The sequence below is a fragment of the Octopus sinensis genome, linkage group LG2 (assembly GCF_006345805.1).
Source record: "Octopus sinensis linkage group LG2, ASM634580v1, whole genome shotgun sequence".
In the NCBI taxonomy this organism is placed as follows: Eukaryota; Metazoa; Mollusca; class Cephalopoda; order Octopoda; family Octopodidae; genus Octopus; species Octopus sinensis.
In genome coordinates this window covers 82,935,684-82,956,458 of record NC_042998.1, presented here as the reverse complement: position 1 = coordinate 82,956,458, position 20,775 = coordinate 82,935,684, and the positions used below count along the sequence as shown (strand labels likewise).

The 20,775-nt window shown below is 36.0% G+C and overlaps 1 protein-coding gene across 3 annotated transcripts in view; it reads left to right on the top strand.

Moving 5' to 3' along the window:
* LOC115225054 overlaps positions 1–20,775 on the top strand; it is a 440,194-nt gene that overhangs the window by 171,111 nt on the left and 248,308 nt on the right. For all 3 annotated transcript variants that reach the window (XM_036514746.1, XM_036514743.1, XM_029795979.2), the window contains exon 7: positions 9,983–10,077. In XM_036514746.1, the coding sequence (XP_036370639.1) occupies positions 9,983–10,077 (95 nt within the window). The remainder of the gene's footprint in view (positions 1–9,982; positions 10,078–20,775) is intronic.

Sequence of the window (20,775 nt, the reverse complement as noted above, 5' to 3'; positions counted from 1 at the left end):
ATGACTTGTTACAGAATTTTTCCTTTTATTTGTTTTCAGTCATCTTGAGTGTGGCCATGCTTGAGCTCCGCCTTTAGTTGAACAAATCGACTCCAGGACTTATTCTTTGTAAGCCTAGTACTTATTCTATCGGTCTCTTTTGCTGAACTGCTAGATTATGGGCTCATAAACACACCAACATCGGTTGTCAAGTGATAGTGGAGAGACAAATACAGACAAACACACACACACACATGACAGGCTTCTTTCAGTTTCAGTTAACCAAATCCACTCACAAGGCTTTGGTTAGCCCAAGGATACAGTAGAAGGCATTTGTCCAAGGTGCCACACAGTAGGACTGAACCCGGAACCATGTGGTTGGAAAGCAAGCTACTTACCACACAGCCACTCTTGTGCCTATGAAGCTCATAAATAAAAAACAACGGATGAAATAAAGGAATTTTTTATCCATGAAGTATTTCATCATAAAGAATGGGGATTGCAGGGTATGAACCTGTTGTGTTATTTTGCTTATGGATTATTATTTGAAAACCATTACAGGCTTTTAATATTTCCTGGGGGAAGAGGGGGACCCCACTTTGTTCTACATTACCTCAGTTTGCATAGCTGTCAGAAAGAGATATTAGATTTTACTATTACTTTTCTTATGGCCTTCCTGTTTCTATCTTGTATGCTCAGACAATTAGATGCGCATCTACATACATAGATACATTGGCAGTTAGCAGCAACCAATCAACTTTGTTCAGTTCTCTTGGCGCTAAAATGTTATTAGTGTTGTGACTCTTCTTTAGAATTAATACTAGAAGCATGAACTTATTTCAGTCAAAGAAATCACCTGAATGTTCTGCCAATTGTTGAAATTCGGCCAATCAGCTCTTACAGAAGCTTCTAGACAATTATAAAATCTTAGAATCTACAATTGATGACAGATTCCATGGTGAGCATTCACAGGAGAGATAACAATTTGGAATCTCACACAAGTCACAACATAAATGCTATTAATTATGGCACTACCATATATGCCAGTGTATAAACCAACAGAGTAAGAAAACTCTCAGAATTTCTATTTAGATTGTCGGCTTTGAGCTATAATCACAGTATAAGATTATCTGGTCTTGTTTAAGGTGGCAAGCTGGCACAGTCATTACTGCACTAGACAAAATGTTTAGCCACATTTCTTCTGACTTTACATTCTGATTTCAAATGCCACCAGGATTGACTTTGCCTTTCATCCTTTCAGTGTTGATAACATAAGTACCAGTTGAGCACTGGGGTTGATGTAACTGTTTTACCCCTTCCCCTGAAATTACTGGCCTTGTGCCAAAATTTGAAATCAATATTTCACCCTTGATTAAGGTGGCCTGCATGTTTGCCTCCAGTCCCAAATTACATCTTTGCCAAATCAGGTTCAATGTCTGGTCAGCTGTGCCAAACCATCAACATCTAAACAGTTGCATCCAATCACCTCATTCCATATCCTTCCTATTTATTGATACATTTAAATATTATCTTAAGTATTATCTTAAATGCCTGTTTATATTGTTGTAGTGCACTTGAGCACTATACACAATAATTTCATTATTATTATTATATTTTCATGAAGGCAGCGAGCTGGTAGAATCGTTAGCATGCTGGATGAAATTCTTAGTGGTATTTTGCCTGTCACTATGTTCTGAGTTCAAATTCCACTGAGGTTGACTTTACCTTTCATCTTTTAGGGGTCAATAAAATAAGTACCAGTTGAACGCTGGGGGTCAATGTAATTGACTCATCCCCTCCCCCAATGTTACTGCCCTTGTGGCAAAATTTGAAATCATTATTATATTTCCATGAAAATATCTAGCTTGATTTTTGGGAACCTGGGCAAGTTTTGTTTCTTTCTTAGTAAGGATTATTAAACCTCATGAATTTTGGAACAAATCTTTGACTTCCTTATTACTTATTGTTCTAAATGATGATTACACATTTAATAGTTTAAGAATCATTAAGAAGACAAATGGGCAGAATTGCTATTGTATGGGGCAAAATGTTCAGTGGCATTTTGCCTGTCTTTACGATCTGAGTTCAAATTCTGCCAAGGTCAACTTTACCTTTCATCCTTTCAGGATCGATAAAATAAAGACCAATTCAATACTGGAGTCAATGCAATCAACTTCCCCACTTCTCTAAAAATTGCTGGCCTTGTGCTAAAGTTTGAAACCAATACTTTCAGAATCACCGATCATTTATTAATACTACTCTGTATTCATTAGAGTCTAATGTAGAGGCAGAGTTAACTTACATCTACCTCATACCTTGAATCATCATCATCATCATCATTGTCGTCGTCATCATCATCATCATCATCATCATCATCATCATCACCTTCATTTGAAATCAGTTTTCCATACTGGAATGGGTGGAATAGCTTAACAGGAACTGCAAAGGGTAGGGCCCACACCAGGTTCCATTGTCAGTTTTGGCTTGATGCCCTTCCTAACAGCAACCAATTTACAGAATGTACTGGGTGCTTTTTACATGGCACCATCACCAGTGCTTTTTATGTGGAAGCAACACCCACACCTATGCTTCTTATATGAGACTTTGGTTTTAGGATCTCAATTCTGTTGTGGTGGGTGGGTCTTCTTGAGTACAGCAATGCACCACATATCTTGGCCCTCTGTCATGTCTTTTGTTTCAGCATTTTCAGTACTTCATCCTTTGTCTTCTTGGGTCTCTCTCTCATTCACAACTGCCCTCAGCTTTAAGTGATTGGCACTTCTTTATGTATGTGTCCTCATCCATCTGCATCACATGATCAAACCCGAGCAGTCTCCTCTCTTGCACACTGCTTATAATTCCTCTTATGCCCAACTTCTCTCTCAATACACCAATGCTCTGTCACACATGCACACTGACATCACACTTCCAGTGGAGCATATCAGCTTCATTCCTCTCCAGCCTTTGCATGTCTTTTGTATTCAGAGACCACATCTCACTACCATGCAGCATCACAGTTCATACACATGCATCATACAATCTTCCCTTCGCTTGGGGAGAGAGAGAGAGAGAGAGACCTTTGGTTACCAATGGAGGTAGAAGCCCTCTGAACTTTCTCCATCATATTCTTATTCCAGCAATTGTACTTTCTGCACAATCTCCTCCATTGCTAATTAGGACACGAAGGTAACAAAATTTACCTGCAAGTTCCAGAGAGCTACCAGGACATTTAAGGAAGTCACTTTCCCATGTATCTGTGGTCTTTATGTCTCTTGTACATCTTCTGGCAATGAAGATCACATAAGTCTGACCATAATACTTGGAAAAGATCAAAATTTTGGCATATTCATGAACTAGAATAGGAATAATTTTAACATTTAGATGTCTCTATAAAGTCAATGGTTATATGTAAAAACGAAAACAAATATTTCTTGAATATAGGCGCAGGAGTGGCTGTGTGGTAAGTAGTTTGCTTACCAACCACATGGTTCTGGGTTCAGTCTCACTGCGTGGCACCTTGGGCTAGTGTCTTCTACTATAGCCTCAGGCTGACCAAAGCCTTGTGAGTGGTTTTGGTAGATGGAAACTGAAAGAAGCCCGTCGTATATATATATATATATATATATACACGTCTGTATGTGTTTGTCCCACCAACAGTGCTTGACAATGATGGTGACAATGATGGTGTGTTTATGTTCATGTAAATTAGTGGTTTGGCAAAAGAGACCGATAGAATAAGTACTAGGCTAACAAAGAATAAGTCCTGCGGTTGATATGTTCAACTAAAGGCGGTGCTCCAGAATGGCTGCAGTCAAATGAGTGAAACAAGTAAAAGAATAAAAGAATAAAAATTGTAAACCATACGAATTGTCTAAATGCCCTAAAAGTTAAGCAATCTTTCCTAGTTTTTCCAGTTAGCCTTCCTAGATTAATATGAAACCATTCTCATAAGTTCTTGTAGTTATTTCCTGATTCTTAGTTTAAGAAAACCTTTCATAAGCTTTTGATAATCTTTATTTTTATTATTTTGTAACATTTACCTATGATATTGGAATACTTTTATTTCAACATGGTTCTATATTCAAATATTTAAAAATGTTCATAGTTTCCTGGTTTCCTTTGATCATATATTCATGATAGATTTTCAGTACACACACACACACACACACACACACAAGCACACACACACGCATGAACACATACATACATGCACACATATGTACAAACACACACACTCATGTATACAATGAATTAAATCAAAATGATTCATGACAGGTGGCCACATGTTTGTTTAGTGTGAGCTTATCAAATGAGAGTAGAATTTGGACAGTTGATAGAATTTAGAGTTAAATGGACTTTTTGATGAGAGGTATATTCTACATATATTCACTGCCAAGGGTGATCATCATCATCATCATCATCTTTAATGTCTGTTTTCCATGCTGGCATGGGTTGGACAGTTTGACTGAGGTCTGGAGAGCCAGAAGCTGTGCCAGGCTCCAATCTGATGTGGCAATGTTTCTACAACCCATCCTAACACCAACCACTCTGAGTGTGTGGTGGGTGCTTTTTACATGCCACTGACACAGGAGCCAATCAAGGGGTACTGACATCAGCCATGTTCGGATGGTGCTTTTTATGTGCCACTGGCATGGGAGTCAGTCTGGGGGTTATGGTATCTACCACATTCGGATGGTGCTTTTTACATGCCACTCAGGCATTGATCACATTTGGATTGGTGAAATTGGTAGAGCTTCAAATTGGATGCCTTGCACTGTCTGTTCAAGTCTGTGCTTTCTGAATTCAAACCTGGTCCCATTACCAAGAAACAGCAAGACTTCTATCAGGGGTTGCAACCGATAGTATAATTGATTTGCAAAACAAATGGAAAACCTGTTTTCCTTGGTTCAATCTGTAGATCGATTGCCAATATCTGGTATGAACATACATGTGTATATATATATATGTATGTACGTATATGTGTGTGTGTATGCATGAATATATGTATGTATGAGTGTGTGCATGTGTGTGTGTATGAGTCTCTGTGCATGTGTGTGCGTGCATGTATGTATGCATGAACATATGTATGCATGTGTGTGTGTGTGTGTGGCTTCCAGTCTGAGGAACATTAGCAGGTTGAAACTTTGAAGTCACTCTCACCCTTATTCTTGTAAAAAAAAAATAATAAGCATCTGCTCCACAAAAATTATTAAGTAATTCTTCAGTTTAATGTTAAATTGTTTTTATTATAACTTGACTAAGAAACAAACATTAACATGTACAAGTACATATATGTATGTACATACACAAGTATATGCCTGTTAGTATATGCTGAGTGCTTGAGTTATCTCATTTCTTTTAGCAGTAAGCGTTTTCACTGCCTTATGAATAATACCATAAAGTTTTGAACTAAAAAATTCAAGTGCAATGATTGATTTTAATTTGTTTCATATTTTAAAGGCTTGCATTACTTAAATATGTGTTTATGTTTCATTAAATGGCATATTTCGTGACGTACAAAGCTAATACAAAAATGGATAAAAATCCAGAGTTCAGTCTTTCCCTTTGTAGTCATTACCTCTCTGCTGGCTTTTATATATCTGCACGAAAGATTCAGTTTTTATTTTTAATAACATGTAAACACATAGTTTCTGTTAGAACCTAGTTTACACAAAGTCTATAAAATATATGTAATTATATGTAAAATATATTCAGATACATTGAAACTATTAAAATGATTTTCTTGTTAAAACAAATCAATGAAAGAAATACCCCTTTATTGATCTTATTTTAAATAGCGTTTGTATACACAGATGCACACATGCATACATATATATGCTCATATGCATGTGTATTTGCACTCATTTATCTTAACCATAATAGTAACAAAATCCTGAAGATGAAGAGAAGAGGGTTGCATTTGACATATTTTAGAATGTAACTTGCAATTATTACTGTTTTATTGCCTGCCATTATCCTCCTCATTTTTCTCCCTACTTTCCGTTTTGCTCCTCCACCTCCTTTTCTTAATTCTTCTCTTCCTTCTGCTATTCCTTCTCCCATCTATTAGTAAATTGCTAATGTAAGCAGTGAGTATAGATTAACTGATACTAGAGTGTTACCCATCATATAACATTTACTGTGGGGAATATACATATGTCACTGTGAATAAATTCAGGTAATATTACATTGGTACAATAATTATAATGAGAACACAAAATGTATCCTTTCCATTAACATGGAACTAATATCTGGCAAACTAGAGAACATACATTCATAATATATAACTTTATTACATACAAACTTCAATGTAAATATGAAAATTGTAAATTTTATCACTGAAGCAGCTGTTATATCAGATAATCATATACTACATTAACCAGTTAGGAAAACATTAGCTGACAATACTACTATTCTGGATAGAATTTCACAATAAATAAACATGAGAGATTAACAATGGGGACTTAAATAATAGCAAATATAAACCAAGATTAACACACAAATAGTTTACTCGTAAAATAAACTGTGAAACTGACCAGAAGTTAACCATTAAACAATTTCAAAAGAAGATAATAAAGATTTTATCAGTTACAACATTACTCACATGATTCTTTGTTGCTTCACACAAAACACATCACCAACATGCCACTTACTGTTTCATTAAAATGGTGAGATCAGCACAGTCTGGAAGCATTGATAGATTTAGGAATGTTATTAGTTCCAAACTAAACATGAAGGATTAAAAGGGAATTACAAAAAACTCTTTAATAAAAAGGACCAAATGAAAGACAAAAGATTTTTTACTTATAAATCTCTAGGTGATTTCATCATTTTCATCATCATCATTTAACAGCCAGTGTCCATGCTGGCATGGGTTGGATGGTTTGACTAGGGCTGGTAAGCTGGAAGGCTGCACCAGACACCAATCTGATTTGGCATGGTTTTCTATGGTGGGATGCCCTTCTTAATGCCAACCACTCCATGAGTGTAATAGGGGCTTTTATATGTCACTGGCATGGGTGCCATTTGTGTGACACCAGTATCTACCATGACTACAATTCTGCTTGGCTTCATGGGTTTTCTTCTCAAGCACGACATAATGACAAAGGTCTCAATCATTGCCTCTGTGAGGCCCAACATTCGAAAGGAACTCAGCTACTTAGCCTCCATGAGGCCTAATGCTCGAAAGGAACCCAGCCACTTTGCCTCCATGAGGCCCAACACTCAAAAGGAACTCAGACACTTTGCCTCCATGAGGCCTAATGTTTGAAAAGAACTCAACCACTTTGCTTCAATAAGGCCCAACACTCAAAAGAAACCCAGTTACTTTGCCTCCGTTAGTCCCAACACTCAAAAGAAACTCAGTCACTTTGCCTCCGTTAGTCCCAACATTCAAAAGGAACTCAGCCACTTTGCCTCAATGAGGCCCAACACTCAAAAGGAACTCAGCCACTTTGCCTCAATGAGGCCCAACACTCAAAAGGAACTCAGCCACTTTGCCTCCATGAGGCCCTGCTAAAAAAGAACTCAGTGTGTCTAGATGTACCCAATTATATGTATTTAAATGCAACGAAGAAACATTTAATTCAAATAACTCTGCTGAATCTATAACTATTAGATGCCACACTTGCACTCAGCTCTGGATGCTCACTTTTTTATAGCAGAAACAGTAGTAAGCTAATGAAAGTGACTGCAAAACGCCTGCTTTGTCATTCATTAATTGATTCTTACACCACCTACGCACCTACACACACACACACACACACACACGCATATATGTGTGTATGTGAATGCATTCATGTGTGTATGTATATATTTATATGTGTTTGAGAAACCATTTTTCATGATTGTTATATCCAAAGTAATATAAATACATGCATGCATACTTACACACACACACACACACACATACACACACACACATACACGTTTAGATGCATGTATTTATATATATATATATATATATATATATATATATCTAGATCGTTAGCCACTACACACATTTTTTTCTCGCTTTGTTTCTCTCCTTGTTTTTTCTGTGTCCCTTTCTGTAGAAGAGCGTAAAACACTTTTTCTATTCCTGAGTGTTATACTAATACATCTGTTTGTTTTGTACACCACCTGTCTTCGTCTTTTGTTTTTTTCGTAAACTCTCCCTATATATATATGTATATAGGCGGTTCACCAAGGATTCGTCTCTGCTCCCTCTTGTTCATCATAGTCCTCCAGGCAATAACAAAGGAGTTCAAGATGGGATATCCCTGAGAGCTCCTTTGTACTGATGATCTTGTTCTTGTAGTCAAATCACAGAACTGGAGAAGTTTCGTATGTGGAGGCAGGGTCTAGAATCAAAGGTCCTTAGAGTTAATCTGGCAAGGGCTAGGGTGTTGGTAAGTGGGAGAGCAGATGGATCACAAATCCCTTCAGGTAGATAGCCCTGCTCAATCTGTAGAAAAGGTGTAGATAGAAGCTCCATAAGATGTACCTGGTGTAAGCCATGGACACATAAGAAGTGCAGCAATATCAGAGGAAGGTTAACAGGGAAAATAGATTTTGTGTGTGGAAGATGCTAGAAGTAGTTGATAGCATCCATTGCTTTGGTTACCAAGTTGGTAGTAGGGGTGGATACTCCGAGAGCATAGCTGCTAGAATAAGAGTAGGCTGGGTAAGGTTCAGAGAGCACCTACCTCTTTTGGTAACAGAGTGAGAGGTAGATTGTGTGATGCCTGTGTATGAATGGCCATGCTACATGGCAGTGAAACATGGGCTGTGACAGCTAGAGTGCTTTGCTGGATGTGTAATGTCAGTGTGCATGCATAACAGAGTGTAGGTGTCTTGAGAGAGGGGTTGGGCATAGGAGACATTGGATGTGGTGTACAAGAGAGACGACTATCCTGGTGTAGTCATGTGATGCATATAGACGAGGGAACCTGTGGAAGAGGTGGACCCAAGAAGACCCAAGATGAAGCAGTGAAGCATGATCTTGTAATGTTGTGCCTCATGGAGGTAATAACTACTGACCAAGACCTATGGTGATATGCTGTGTTTGAGAAGATCCATGAAGCTAAGTGAAGTCGTAGTTGTGACTGTCACCAATGCCATGTAAGTGGCATGTAAAAAGCACCTTTGAATGTTGGGTGATATACCAAGCTTGAGAAAACCTGTCAAGCCAAGTAAGATCATAGCCATGGCTTATGCAGATGCTGCATAACTGGTGCCTGTGCTTGTGACACATAAAACTTACCTACTACACTCTTGGAGTGATTGGCATTAGAAAGGGCATCCAGCTGTAGAAACCATGCCAAATCAGACTGGAATCTAGTGCAGTTCTCCAGCTTACCAGTCTTCAGTCAAACCGTCTAGCCCATGCCAACATGGAAAGCAGACATTGAATGAAGATGATAATGATAAACACACACACACACACACACACATGTGTGTATTTTTTCATGAATTACTGAAGTTTTAAGCTTATATTTGTAGTTTGGATGTTTGTTCTATTTGTTTGTTTTACTGCTCTGTTCACAACCTTTCACTAAAGAAATCTTTTCTCTTATTCCCTGCATCAATTCCACTCCACTTGAAATATACAATGTCGTTTATATTACTTTTTGTATGAATACATTTAGAGACTGAAAGACATCGAATTCCCTTGTGTGTTTCCCATTTTTAAACGATTGCTGGTAATAAACAGCCCAATTATATACAGTTTATTTTTCTACTTATGATCTTGTCCCCTCATATTTTGTTTTTGGCCTTTTTGAAACATGTCTAATGTTTATGTTGTTCTAATGAATTACAGTGAATAAAACCGAACCAGTTGTAAAGATTTAAATTACTTCACATTACAGAAGATTTGTTCATCTTGATATTTAAACAGATTAATTGAATTTTATCGAAAAATAAAAGAAAAAACAACCAACAACATGCAAAACAAGAAAAGCAAATAAGACAAACTAACATATTACAAACATAATTTTAAAAGGTATTTTCTCACTTTCAGATTTTGAACAAATTCACTCATGAGGCTTCTCCAAGGAAGATTGGTTTCCACAAATCATATTTGAAAAGGAACAAACACAAAGCACATTATCAAACGTAAGTTATATTAAATGTACATATCTGAAAAGATGAGCTGGTTAATTAAATTTAACGACAAAAAAAAAAAATGATAATTTCTTGTAACTTTGTTAGATTTCTGTATCAAGTAGGCGGAATGATAAATATTCTTTTTCAAAATTCTGCATCTTTGATGTTAACACTTGATTATTTACATCAGTTTCAATTACATAAGTGACTTCTAGGAAATTGAAAGTTAAATTGGGATTTGTTGATTGCATTCAGAAACAATTTAGCTTTTTAAAGGTATTTTCCTCTCCTTCCAATGTTAGCATGATTTATATGTATTCTAGAATAAAGAAAAAGACAAAAACAAAACAAGAAAGAGATGTAAAAATACGTATTTATATTGTAATGTGTTGGAGTAAGTGGTTTCTATCCCATTTTGCAAATTGTTACAGTTTTGAAAATAGAATGTTAACAAAACGAAATTGGAGAAAAATACATTTTTCTATGTGCTGGTTTTTAACAAGTCCTAACCTTTAATTGAAACTATTCAGGTTAATGAAACATTAACTGTAAACAACATAAAAACCTTTATGGCTTGCATTAACACACACACATGCTCACACACACACAGATACACACACACACACTTACACACACACACACACACACATATATATATATATATATATAGAGAGAGAGAGAGAGACATACACACATACACATACACATTTACATACACACACACTTTAACTTGCACACACACAGACACGGAGAGAGAGACACACACACATACACATACACACATGCCTACATACATACATACACACACACACACACACACACACACACACGCATGCACACATGCACACCTTGCAAGGACATGTGGACTACATTATTCAAACCGTCAAGTTCTTACTGAAAACCCACAAGCAAAAAATTATTTCTTTGTTGTGGCAATGACGTAACATTTTTCAATAGATGGAACTTCAGTTACTTGGAAACATCACGTGAAGTCAAGGCATTGCCAAAAATAACCGAGTTTTGCTTGGATGCCATTTACGAGGGTGATTCAAAAAGTAATGCCAATTTGTTCAGGGTAGGTATAATTACCAACACAGGAACATGTATCATACATCAAAATGAAGATGGTCCTCTGTGGATCACATCCTTACTTCTCAACATAGTCACTGTTTCTCCCAATAGCAATGTTCTACCTTCTAATAAGAGCATGTATTCCTGCCCTGTAAAATTCTGTTGACTGTTCTTTGAGCTACTTCTTCACTACAGTTTTCACTTCCTTGTCACTGGACTATCATCTCTTCAGCCCCATGAAAGAGGGTTTGAGAGGCAAACATTATTCCAGTGACGAGGAAGTGAGGACTATAGTGAAGAAGTGGCTCAAAGAACAATCAACAGAATTTTATGGGGCAGGGATACATGCTCTCATTTGAAGGTGAAACATTGCTATTGTGAGAAACGGTGACTATGTTGAGAAGTAGGGATGTGATCCACAGAGGACCAGCTTCATTTTGATGTATGATACATGTTCCTGTGTTGGTAATAATGCCTGTCCTAAGCAAAATGGCATTACTTTTTGACTCACCCTCGTATATTCTAAAGGTTAAATGTTGCATTTTTTTAGTGTTTTTAATCCAGTTTCTTAACAATCTTATCACTAATAAACTCTACTCAAATGTTAGTTAGGGTAGAGTTTTATACCAACAGCCTTTGCCATTGGGCATTAAAGAATTGGTTTCTCTTTTTGCTGAAGTAAAATATATGTTTGTGACATTTTAACTTCCAAAGCCAAATTCACTGCAGTTATCGTCGTCATCGTCATCATCATCATTGTTTAGCGTCCGTTTTCCATGTTGGCATGGGTTGGATGATTTGACTGGGGACTGGCAAGCTAGGAGGTTGCACCAGGCTTCAATCTGATCTGGCAATGTTTTTATTGCTGGATGCCCTTCTTAACGCCAACCACCCCGAGAGTGTAGTGGGTGCTTTTTACATGCCACCAGCATGGGAGCCAGTCAGGTGGCACTGGCATCAGCCATGTTCAGGTGGTGCTTTTTACATGCTACCAGCACAGGAGCCAGTTGGCGATGGGGGCTGGCATCGACCATGTTTGGATGGTGCTTTTTTATATGCCACCAGCATGGGGAGCCAATCAGGCAGTACTGGCAATAACTCACGCACGAATGGTGCTTATTGTGTGCTACCAGCACGAGAGACAGTTAGGCGGCACAGGCATCAGCCACAACTACAATTTCCATTTTTGACTGTGATTTGATATTTGATTTTTGATTTTCATGGAGAAAAAAATTCTCTCTTATGGCAGAAGGTATAAAACTACCCTATCTACCCACAGCTTCCTGCTGTTGGATTCCCTGATGGATATTTCTGGCTCTTTAACCAGAATCTGATGGTGGGAAGCAGTGGGCAGATATGGTGTTTTTACACATTTACCTTAAGAGAATTTTTTCTTCATGATAACTGCAGTGAATTTGCCTTTAGAAATTAAAATGTCACAAACATGATTTTATTAACCCAAAGTTTCATTTATTCCTAATCACTGGAACTGAGGCTGCTCTAAAATATATTTTGCTTATTTTACATGAATTGAAAGATATTATGTTGACCTTAATTAACTGAGATTTTAAGTCTCAATTCTATTTTTTTATAGAATTAAATGCTTTTATTCATAAGATATTGATTGGTGTGATCTACAAAGAGATAAACTATGTTATAACTGAAGCATAACATAGGACATTCTTTTTAACTTTTTTTTTTTAAATGTTTTTGATAGAATTTAATAGTTTGGTAGGTGAAGGAACTATGGCTACTGGTGGCTGCATAAATTATTATGAATAGTCCAGTAGGCAGATTTTGGCTTTGGTGGAACTCCTGAAATTCATTTAGAGAACAGGATACTGGGTGAGGTGCAATATCAGGAATTTTTCCCAAGGCATTTCCCTGAGGCATTTCCCAAAAGCTTGTAATGAGGCACAAAGAAGCCAGCCCCGTTTTGAAATAGTGAGATCTCACCTGCAACCATTATTTAAGAAAAAGGCAACAACATTTCCCCTTCATTCTTCTCATGCTGACAACGAGCAAGACCTTGAAGCCAGGAGCTGACAACGGACTTTTGTCCTGCTGTGATACCACATGCACCATCTCCAGGGGTTATTGAACCTCATGTATATGGGAGAGAAGGCTAACTATGCACTGCTGTGAAGGTGGTTACTGAAAGCAAACCCCTTGTATGAAGCACCTGTGAATAAACGGTTATTGAATTTATTCCGCTTGAGAGCTTCATTCTTCATGTTTCCAGCTCCTTGAATCAACAGAATAATTATAATGAAAGAAGAAGATACCCCCAAAGTATCATAAAAACATTCCTTCCATTATAAGCTCACAGATATTATATTATCTGACAATAAACAGTATTTGGTGAGAGCATCCAAGGGTTATGTGTTAATGTTGAACATGAAACTGTTATACTGAAGGCCTCACCACCAGGAAAGCAAAGTAGGTGTTTGTGCATTGTATGGCCACAAAATCTGATCATCCACTTATCAAATTGCAGATGAGTCTTTAGATCTCTTTCCAAGAGGATATCTACTGACATTTTGGAATTCTCATATCACCACTCTTCAAAAACAATGGCTACCTAACTAGGATACCACCTCATCAAGTCACTGTATTTGCTGATCATTTTGTTTCAAATTCCATATTTCTCACACACAACAAAAGTCATTTGAATCTTTTCCCCTCACTAGAAACATACAATAATCTTATACAAACACCTTTCTGATTATTCCAATCCAATCGTGAGACTGGTCCTGATTGTTCACCTTCCACAATCTACAAACAATCTCACAGATAATCTACTGTAAAGCTAGCGCCCATTACAACCAAACTAAAATTTTCTATCAATAGTTTTCCCTCAATGTTTGGAAATACTTCTACCCCTACTTACTGTTGACCAGTCACCCTCATTCTGAACATTTCAGTGTGTAGAAACTTGCAAAATTGTCTTCCATTCTTTAGAAGGAAACTCCCTGATCCTATTTCCTATTGGCCTATCACCCTTGTTTACAACATCTCAAAGCTAAGGGTGACAGCTGGAAACAACCATACTGGTTTCAGTTCAGCCATGGCCATCAGAGATTGGTTTCCTTATGTAACCCACTGATCATTTCTCGCCCTTGAGATTATAGGTGAGAGCAATGTTGTTGTCATTGACCTTTGCTCATCATTATTTCTGTTAGTTCATATCATAGTTTAAATTCTCTTGTTTTTTACTTGTTTCAGCCATCAGATGGTGGCCATCCTGGGGCACTGTTTTGAAGAATTTTTAGTTGAATGAGTTAACCCCAATACTTAGTTTTTTTTAAAAGTATGGTACTTATTCTATCAGTCTCTCTTTGTCAAACTACAAAGTTACAGGGATGTAAACACACCAACACCTACTCTCAAATGATGGTGAGGGACAAATATAACCTCTGCCTCACCACATATACGACAGGCTTCTTTTGATTTCTGTCCCCCAAATCCACTCACAAAGCTTTGGTTATCCAGAGGCTACAGTAGAAAATACTAAGGTGCCATGCAGTGGGACTGAACCTGAAACCATGTGGTTAGAAAGCAAACTTCTTACCACTCAGCCATGTCTGCACCTATATTATTTACAGTTCATAAAAATAAGTTATGTTTTACTGTTATAATTTATTTTAAAGAGCTAAATGAGGATGCCTCCATGATGTTGAGTGACTTTCTAGAAATAGCAACCAAACCTCATCCTATTCCTGGTGTATACATCGTTCAATTCTCAGTGTATGTACATCATTCCATGAAATATACACCAAGCCATTATATTTGAAAAAATACCCATTTGACCAATTAGAGCTGACTGGACACTAAATAATAACAACAATAACAATAGCAACAGCAGCAATGACAACATCAACAACATCATCATCATCATCATCATCATGTGTTTTAAATCTGGGTTTTGTCCTTGTTAACAGAGGTGGCCAGATCTATCTCAAAGCCATAGCAACTGAAGTAGGCAGGTGCAGCCCACCCCAACCTTTGGGCTGGCTGGTGCCCATTCTCCTTTGCTGTCATGAGAATTTTTTGGAGCTGGATTTTCTACTGGGAGCATGCCCTTACTTACTCCCAACCTCAGTTTCTAGACATGAGTGGTCCCAAGACCAAGGCCTCTACTACGATTTTTAAGAAATGTGGTGGAAAAGTAGCTCAGGAAGGCAGCGACACTACTCCCTGAGACCCTGTTTGGAGTCCCCCGCCTCCAGATGTAAATTAGATTAACTTTCTAAACATGACTGCTGAATTGCAAGATATCAAAAAATATCTCTTTTGCAAATGCCACTGATTAGAAACACTGTTTTGGTTAGCTGAGACTATGGCCTACATTAAATCTTGGTTGTAACTATTTCCTTTCAAACATAGCACTAATATCTAAGAAATTATTGACCTCATTTCACCTTCCTCAATAAATCTTTTTTTTTTTTTACATAGTTCTTTTCGTTTAGACAGAAAACCATGACAATTTCTATTCAAACTTGACTTATTTGCATAGTTAATATTCAGACAGTAACCTTTTTTATTCAGTGTGTCAAATACAAAAATGATAACTGTTCATATTCTTAGATGAGAGTAATGGAAACAGACTGCATGGTTTAATAAGGTGTGATTAATGATATTTCGGACATATTTGAGTTAAACGTTAAAGGCACCACCCGTGCATTTCACAGTTTAATATTCCTTTATATTATAGATTGATCCAATTATTGATTTCATCTTTCCACTTTTTATTGACACCATTATTTCTAGTGAAGACAATAGAAGAATATAGTTGTCAAAACATTGTGTAAAAATTACCACAATCGATCAGATTAATTGTCTGATATCTATTTACAATGCTATTAATAAGATATCTTATTTGATTATCATTCAAGTGAATGAAGTCAGTAAAGTGACTTGAGCCAATGCTAACTTGTTCTTTGAATGACCTTTAGCAAATCTGACAGATTTAGAATAAGTACCTTCAATACTTGGTTTAGTTTATATTATTTCTGTGTCGAAATTCCATTATTCTTTCATTCTTTTTATTGGCTTTTATTCTCTTTTACTGTTGTTAGTCTCATTGGTCTGTGGTTCATGCCAGATCAAGAGATTTAGCCAATTATTGTTAGGTCTGTGATAATTTCTTCAACAGCTTTAATTGATCTATCATTGGTCTACAGGCAGACCAACACCCTTAAACATATCGATTTTAATAGTCACTTCAGTAAGATATTTGCTTTATTGTTCACTATTTATTGAAAAGCTAAGTTATGAAATAAAAAGGGAAACCCCTTGTATGAAGCACCTGTGAATAAACGGTTATTGAATTTACTCTGCCTGAGAGCTTCATTCTTCGTGTTTCCAGCTCCTTGAATCAGCAGAATAATTATAATGGAAGAAGATACCCCCAAAGTATCATAAAAACATTCCTTCCATTAACGACACCAATTTTCTGACCTGGCTAATATAAAAATACTCACACAGACACACAAATACACAAAATACGTGGAACTCAGCTGAGAATATGAAAAGACCTTGACAAAAAAGACAACCTTAGAATATTGCTGTTTTCATTACAATGTGTCAAAAGGGGAAACCATTGCCCATGTATATCTTTTATCTCTCTCTCTGTATGTGTGAGTGTGTGTATCTTTCTCTCTCTCTCTCTATCTCTCTCTCTCTCTCTCTCTATATATATATATATATATTATATATATATATATACATACGTACATATATATATATATTTACACACACATACACACATACACATATGTGTATATATATATATATATATATATAAAGAGTAAAAAGCAAAAGAGTCAAAAGGAAGAGTAAGTACGGTTAGGCAGCTTTTTAATCATTACAAATGTTTTGATACATACAGATCCTCGTATATACACGGTTTAAAGTTAAGTTTAAATTAAATTATTTAACGATTTACCTGTATAAGAAGATCTATATGTATCTCCTCAGGCGATACTCAGTTGCTGTCTCTGTATGCAAGTTTAGATTTCCATGCTACAACATCCATGGCTTCTTCTTTACGAGGATCTATATGTATTGAAATATTTGTAGTGATTAAAAAGCTGCCTGACCATACTTACTCTTCCTTTTGACTCTTTACTTTTTACTTTATATTTTCACACACGTAGAATACCTAAGACTAGAATTCGTAACATACCATAAGAACACTACCGGCTATTTGGGAATTCTAAGGGTGAATGAGCTCTATTTGTACTCTTATACATTCTTAACAGAACACACCTCAATTATGTATATATATATATATATATATATATATAATGTTCACACATGATGGGCTTCTGTACAGTTTCCATCGAACAAAAAGCACTTGCAAGGTATTAGTCACTCTGATGCTTTAACAGAAGACACTTGCTCAATGTGCTGGACTGTGGGACTTTTACTGCGCCCATGTGATTGTGACCTAACCTTCTTAACCACATATTCGAGAATGCTCCATTAGGGAATTGGGGACAATTTTGTATTTCAGACTTACTTATTTTAAATAGAATCCTAACAATGACACAAGTGTTTGGTAGTTTTTGAACCTGCAAGATATATCTTCTTCAATTATCTTTCAGCATAATGAGATGGATTTATAATAGTGAACTAAGAATAACAATGTTATTAACAAAAATGTCTGGATTGATTCCTGGAATAGAAATGCTTGGTTTTCTTGAACTTTAAATATCATTCTAGGGAAATATTAAATAGTGGATAATTTGTATTAAAACTATGTCTTTGTCAAAGATAATGATCTGAAAATTTTGGCAGCATGAGTGATATGTGCATTTGTGGCACTGAAATTTATCGTAAAAACCTATGTAATTTGTGCAGATGTGTAATTTATGCGGGTGATTTTCAGAATAAAAGTTGTTAAAATGCTTCTACTCATGTAAAATTCGCACCCAAAAGTTTTCAGATCTGGCTAGGGTTGAAAGGTTTTCAATTTAGTTGTATTTAGCATAATTTCACTTATGTTTAGATTTTATTAAATTTTCATTCAATAAAAATAATATCTGTTTAACAGATATCACATTAAAAGCTATTAATTTACAAAATGTTTGTGTTGTTTATAATAATTGGCCCAGACCGTGATTATCAACATGAACGTCGGTCTTCAAAAAGTAGTTAACTATTTAATGGTTTTAGTAAATTTATACAGTAAAAGTAAGCATTATACCGTCCAGCATAAATAAAAGCCAACTTCATTATATTTAAGCCCTCATTTTTTCTGTAAAAACCTATTCTAACACTAAATGAGTCAACTTCTGGTATGAATGTTTATGTTTTTGTACGTCTTTTTTCAACAAAAAACAATTCTGGAAATGGTCTACTCATGTAATTTATGCACCCTAAAGTTTATTTTTAGTTTTGTGAAAAAAATGCATAAATTACATGGGTTTTTACAGTATTTTCAATAACGTGTGTCATTATTTGCAATGTTTTCAACACAAGAAATGTCCTCACTTCAGTTAAATGCAGTGATTAGGAAAACAAATCTGGCATTAGCTAGCATTATATTTTGGCTGAGCAAACAAGGGATACAACTCTGAACATCTTTTAGATAAATAAAGCTTCATCAACTGATGCATAGTCTTCACCTCTGCCTGTTGCTACGTTGTAACAGATAATATAATGTTATTTCTCATGGTGAAGTCATCATCCATTGTAAATAATCAAATTTCTCTCATTACTTAAATATGTAGTTAGTGCTCCCTTTATAATGAAATCATCAATTAATCTAATTTCTTGAGACTTCATGATGATTTTATGAACCTTCTGTACAACAAACTGGTCACTAGAATGTCGTCAAACACATGCAAAGATTCTAACTCCACTTGTTTATATTCAGAGTTGCCTGCTTTGCTTCCTCAGTCAATGAACTATGTTTCTAATCCAAATTTAATTGTACCATCATTATTTCTCACATATCAATGTGAGAAATAATGATGGTACAATTAAATTGCAAATAAACAAACCCATTTTAATATTTATTACATGAATATCTGACCAGTGCAGTTTATTTTTAAACTTCCCATAATAGATTGGTCATGACAGTTAAAAGGGAGGTATTATTATTATGGATTACTGGGAAGTTTATGTGAGAGAACCTTGGTGTATACTGTCAACTATTTACTGATTATAAAGTGAACCAATGAGAAGCTCGACCTGTTAAAAACAATAGCAACTTTTCTATGAAATCATGCATCACAAATCAATAAAAATGGAATGCCTTGCTGAATAATGTGATTGTGAATACACTATCTTTAAATAAATGATAGGTTGGTCATGACTGGAACCCTTTGGTCATAGTCAACTCAATGAGAATGATTTAGGAAACAAAACAAGTATAACAATGGCAACAAAATCTGATTATGTTTTCTGTTACTTTTAGTTAGCAACAGTCTCTATAAAATGATGTTTCTTAAGTTATGTTTTCTGCTTTGTTGTCTGTAGACTATCTCAGTGTTATAATATCAGAAGCTTCTTATAAGATGACGATTTTAATTGCTGTATTAGTAGCTTCTTCTGTCACTTTAGAACATTACTGAATCCATCCTCACAGAACGTCTTTTCTCATTAACAACTAATATTCAGGAATCTAAGTTAATTAGTAATTGTGTCAAGTGCACTCCCAGACCTGTAGATCAGTCTAGATGAATTGGAAAAAGCTATAAGCTTTGTCTCTCTTCCTAAAAGTAATCAATAAATATAGTGAAATGTAATTAATGAATATTCTTATCTTTATTATAAACATCTCAGGTAATTGCATATTATGGTCTGAGTCAGCGAGATAGACATCGTCTACTCTGTAGATGATGTACTTGATAGAAATAACATCCATTTTACCATTCAAATCACTACCCACTGTCTCAGCCAACGAAGGAGCCTATATATGGTATAAAATAGTAGAAATAGCAGCCAGTTTTCTACAAACTGCACTATACTGTCTTATGTCCTATGTATATTTTTATGCATGCATAAACTAATAAGTAGAACTTTAATGTATTATCTAGATGTGGCTAATACTCCCTCAGATCATATATTTCTGTCTCATGCTATTTTCAAACAATACTTGAGTAGTGCCATTTACTTCTGTTAGTCTTTGATATAAATATTTTGGGTGATTGCAATTTTTATCTCTATACATTATAAGTAGTGCATATTTATGTATGTGGAGACATATGGCTTAGTGGTTAGGGAGTTGAATTCATGATTGTAAGGTTGTGGTTTCGATTCCTGGACTGGGCAACGTGTTGTGTTCTTGAGCAAAACACTTCATTTCACGTTGCTCCAGTCCACTCAGCTGGCAAAAATGAGTAACGCAGTAATGGACTGGCGTCCCGTCCAGCTGGGGAACACATACGCCATTGAAACTGGAAACTGGGCCCATGAGCCTGGCTAGGCTTTAAAAGGGTGCATTTTTACTTATTTTATATGTATGTATGTATGTATGTATGTATGAATGAATGATAATTGATTAAGTAAACAGAAGATGGAGTTGGTATCATTCTTTATTTTGTACAACAATTGTTTTGACCCATCCTGTGACTGTCCGTTATGGGATGGGACGCTGTGCATCATATGATGTATCAATCTTGCAGT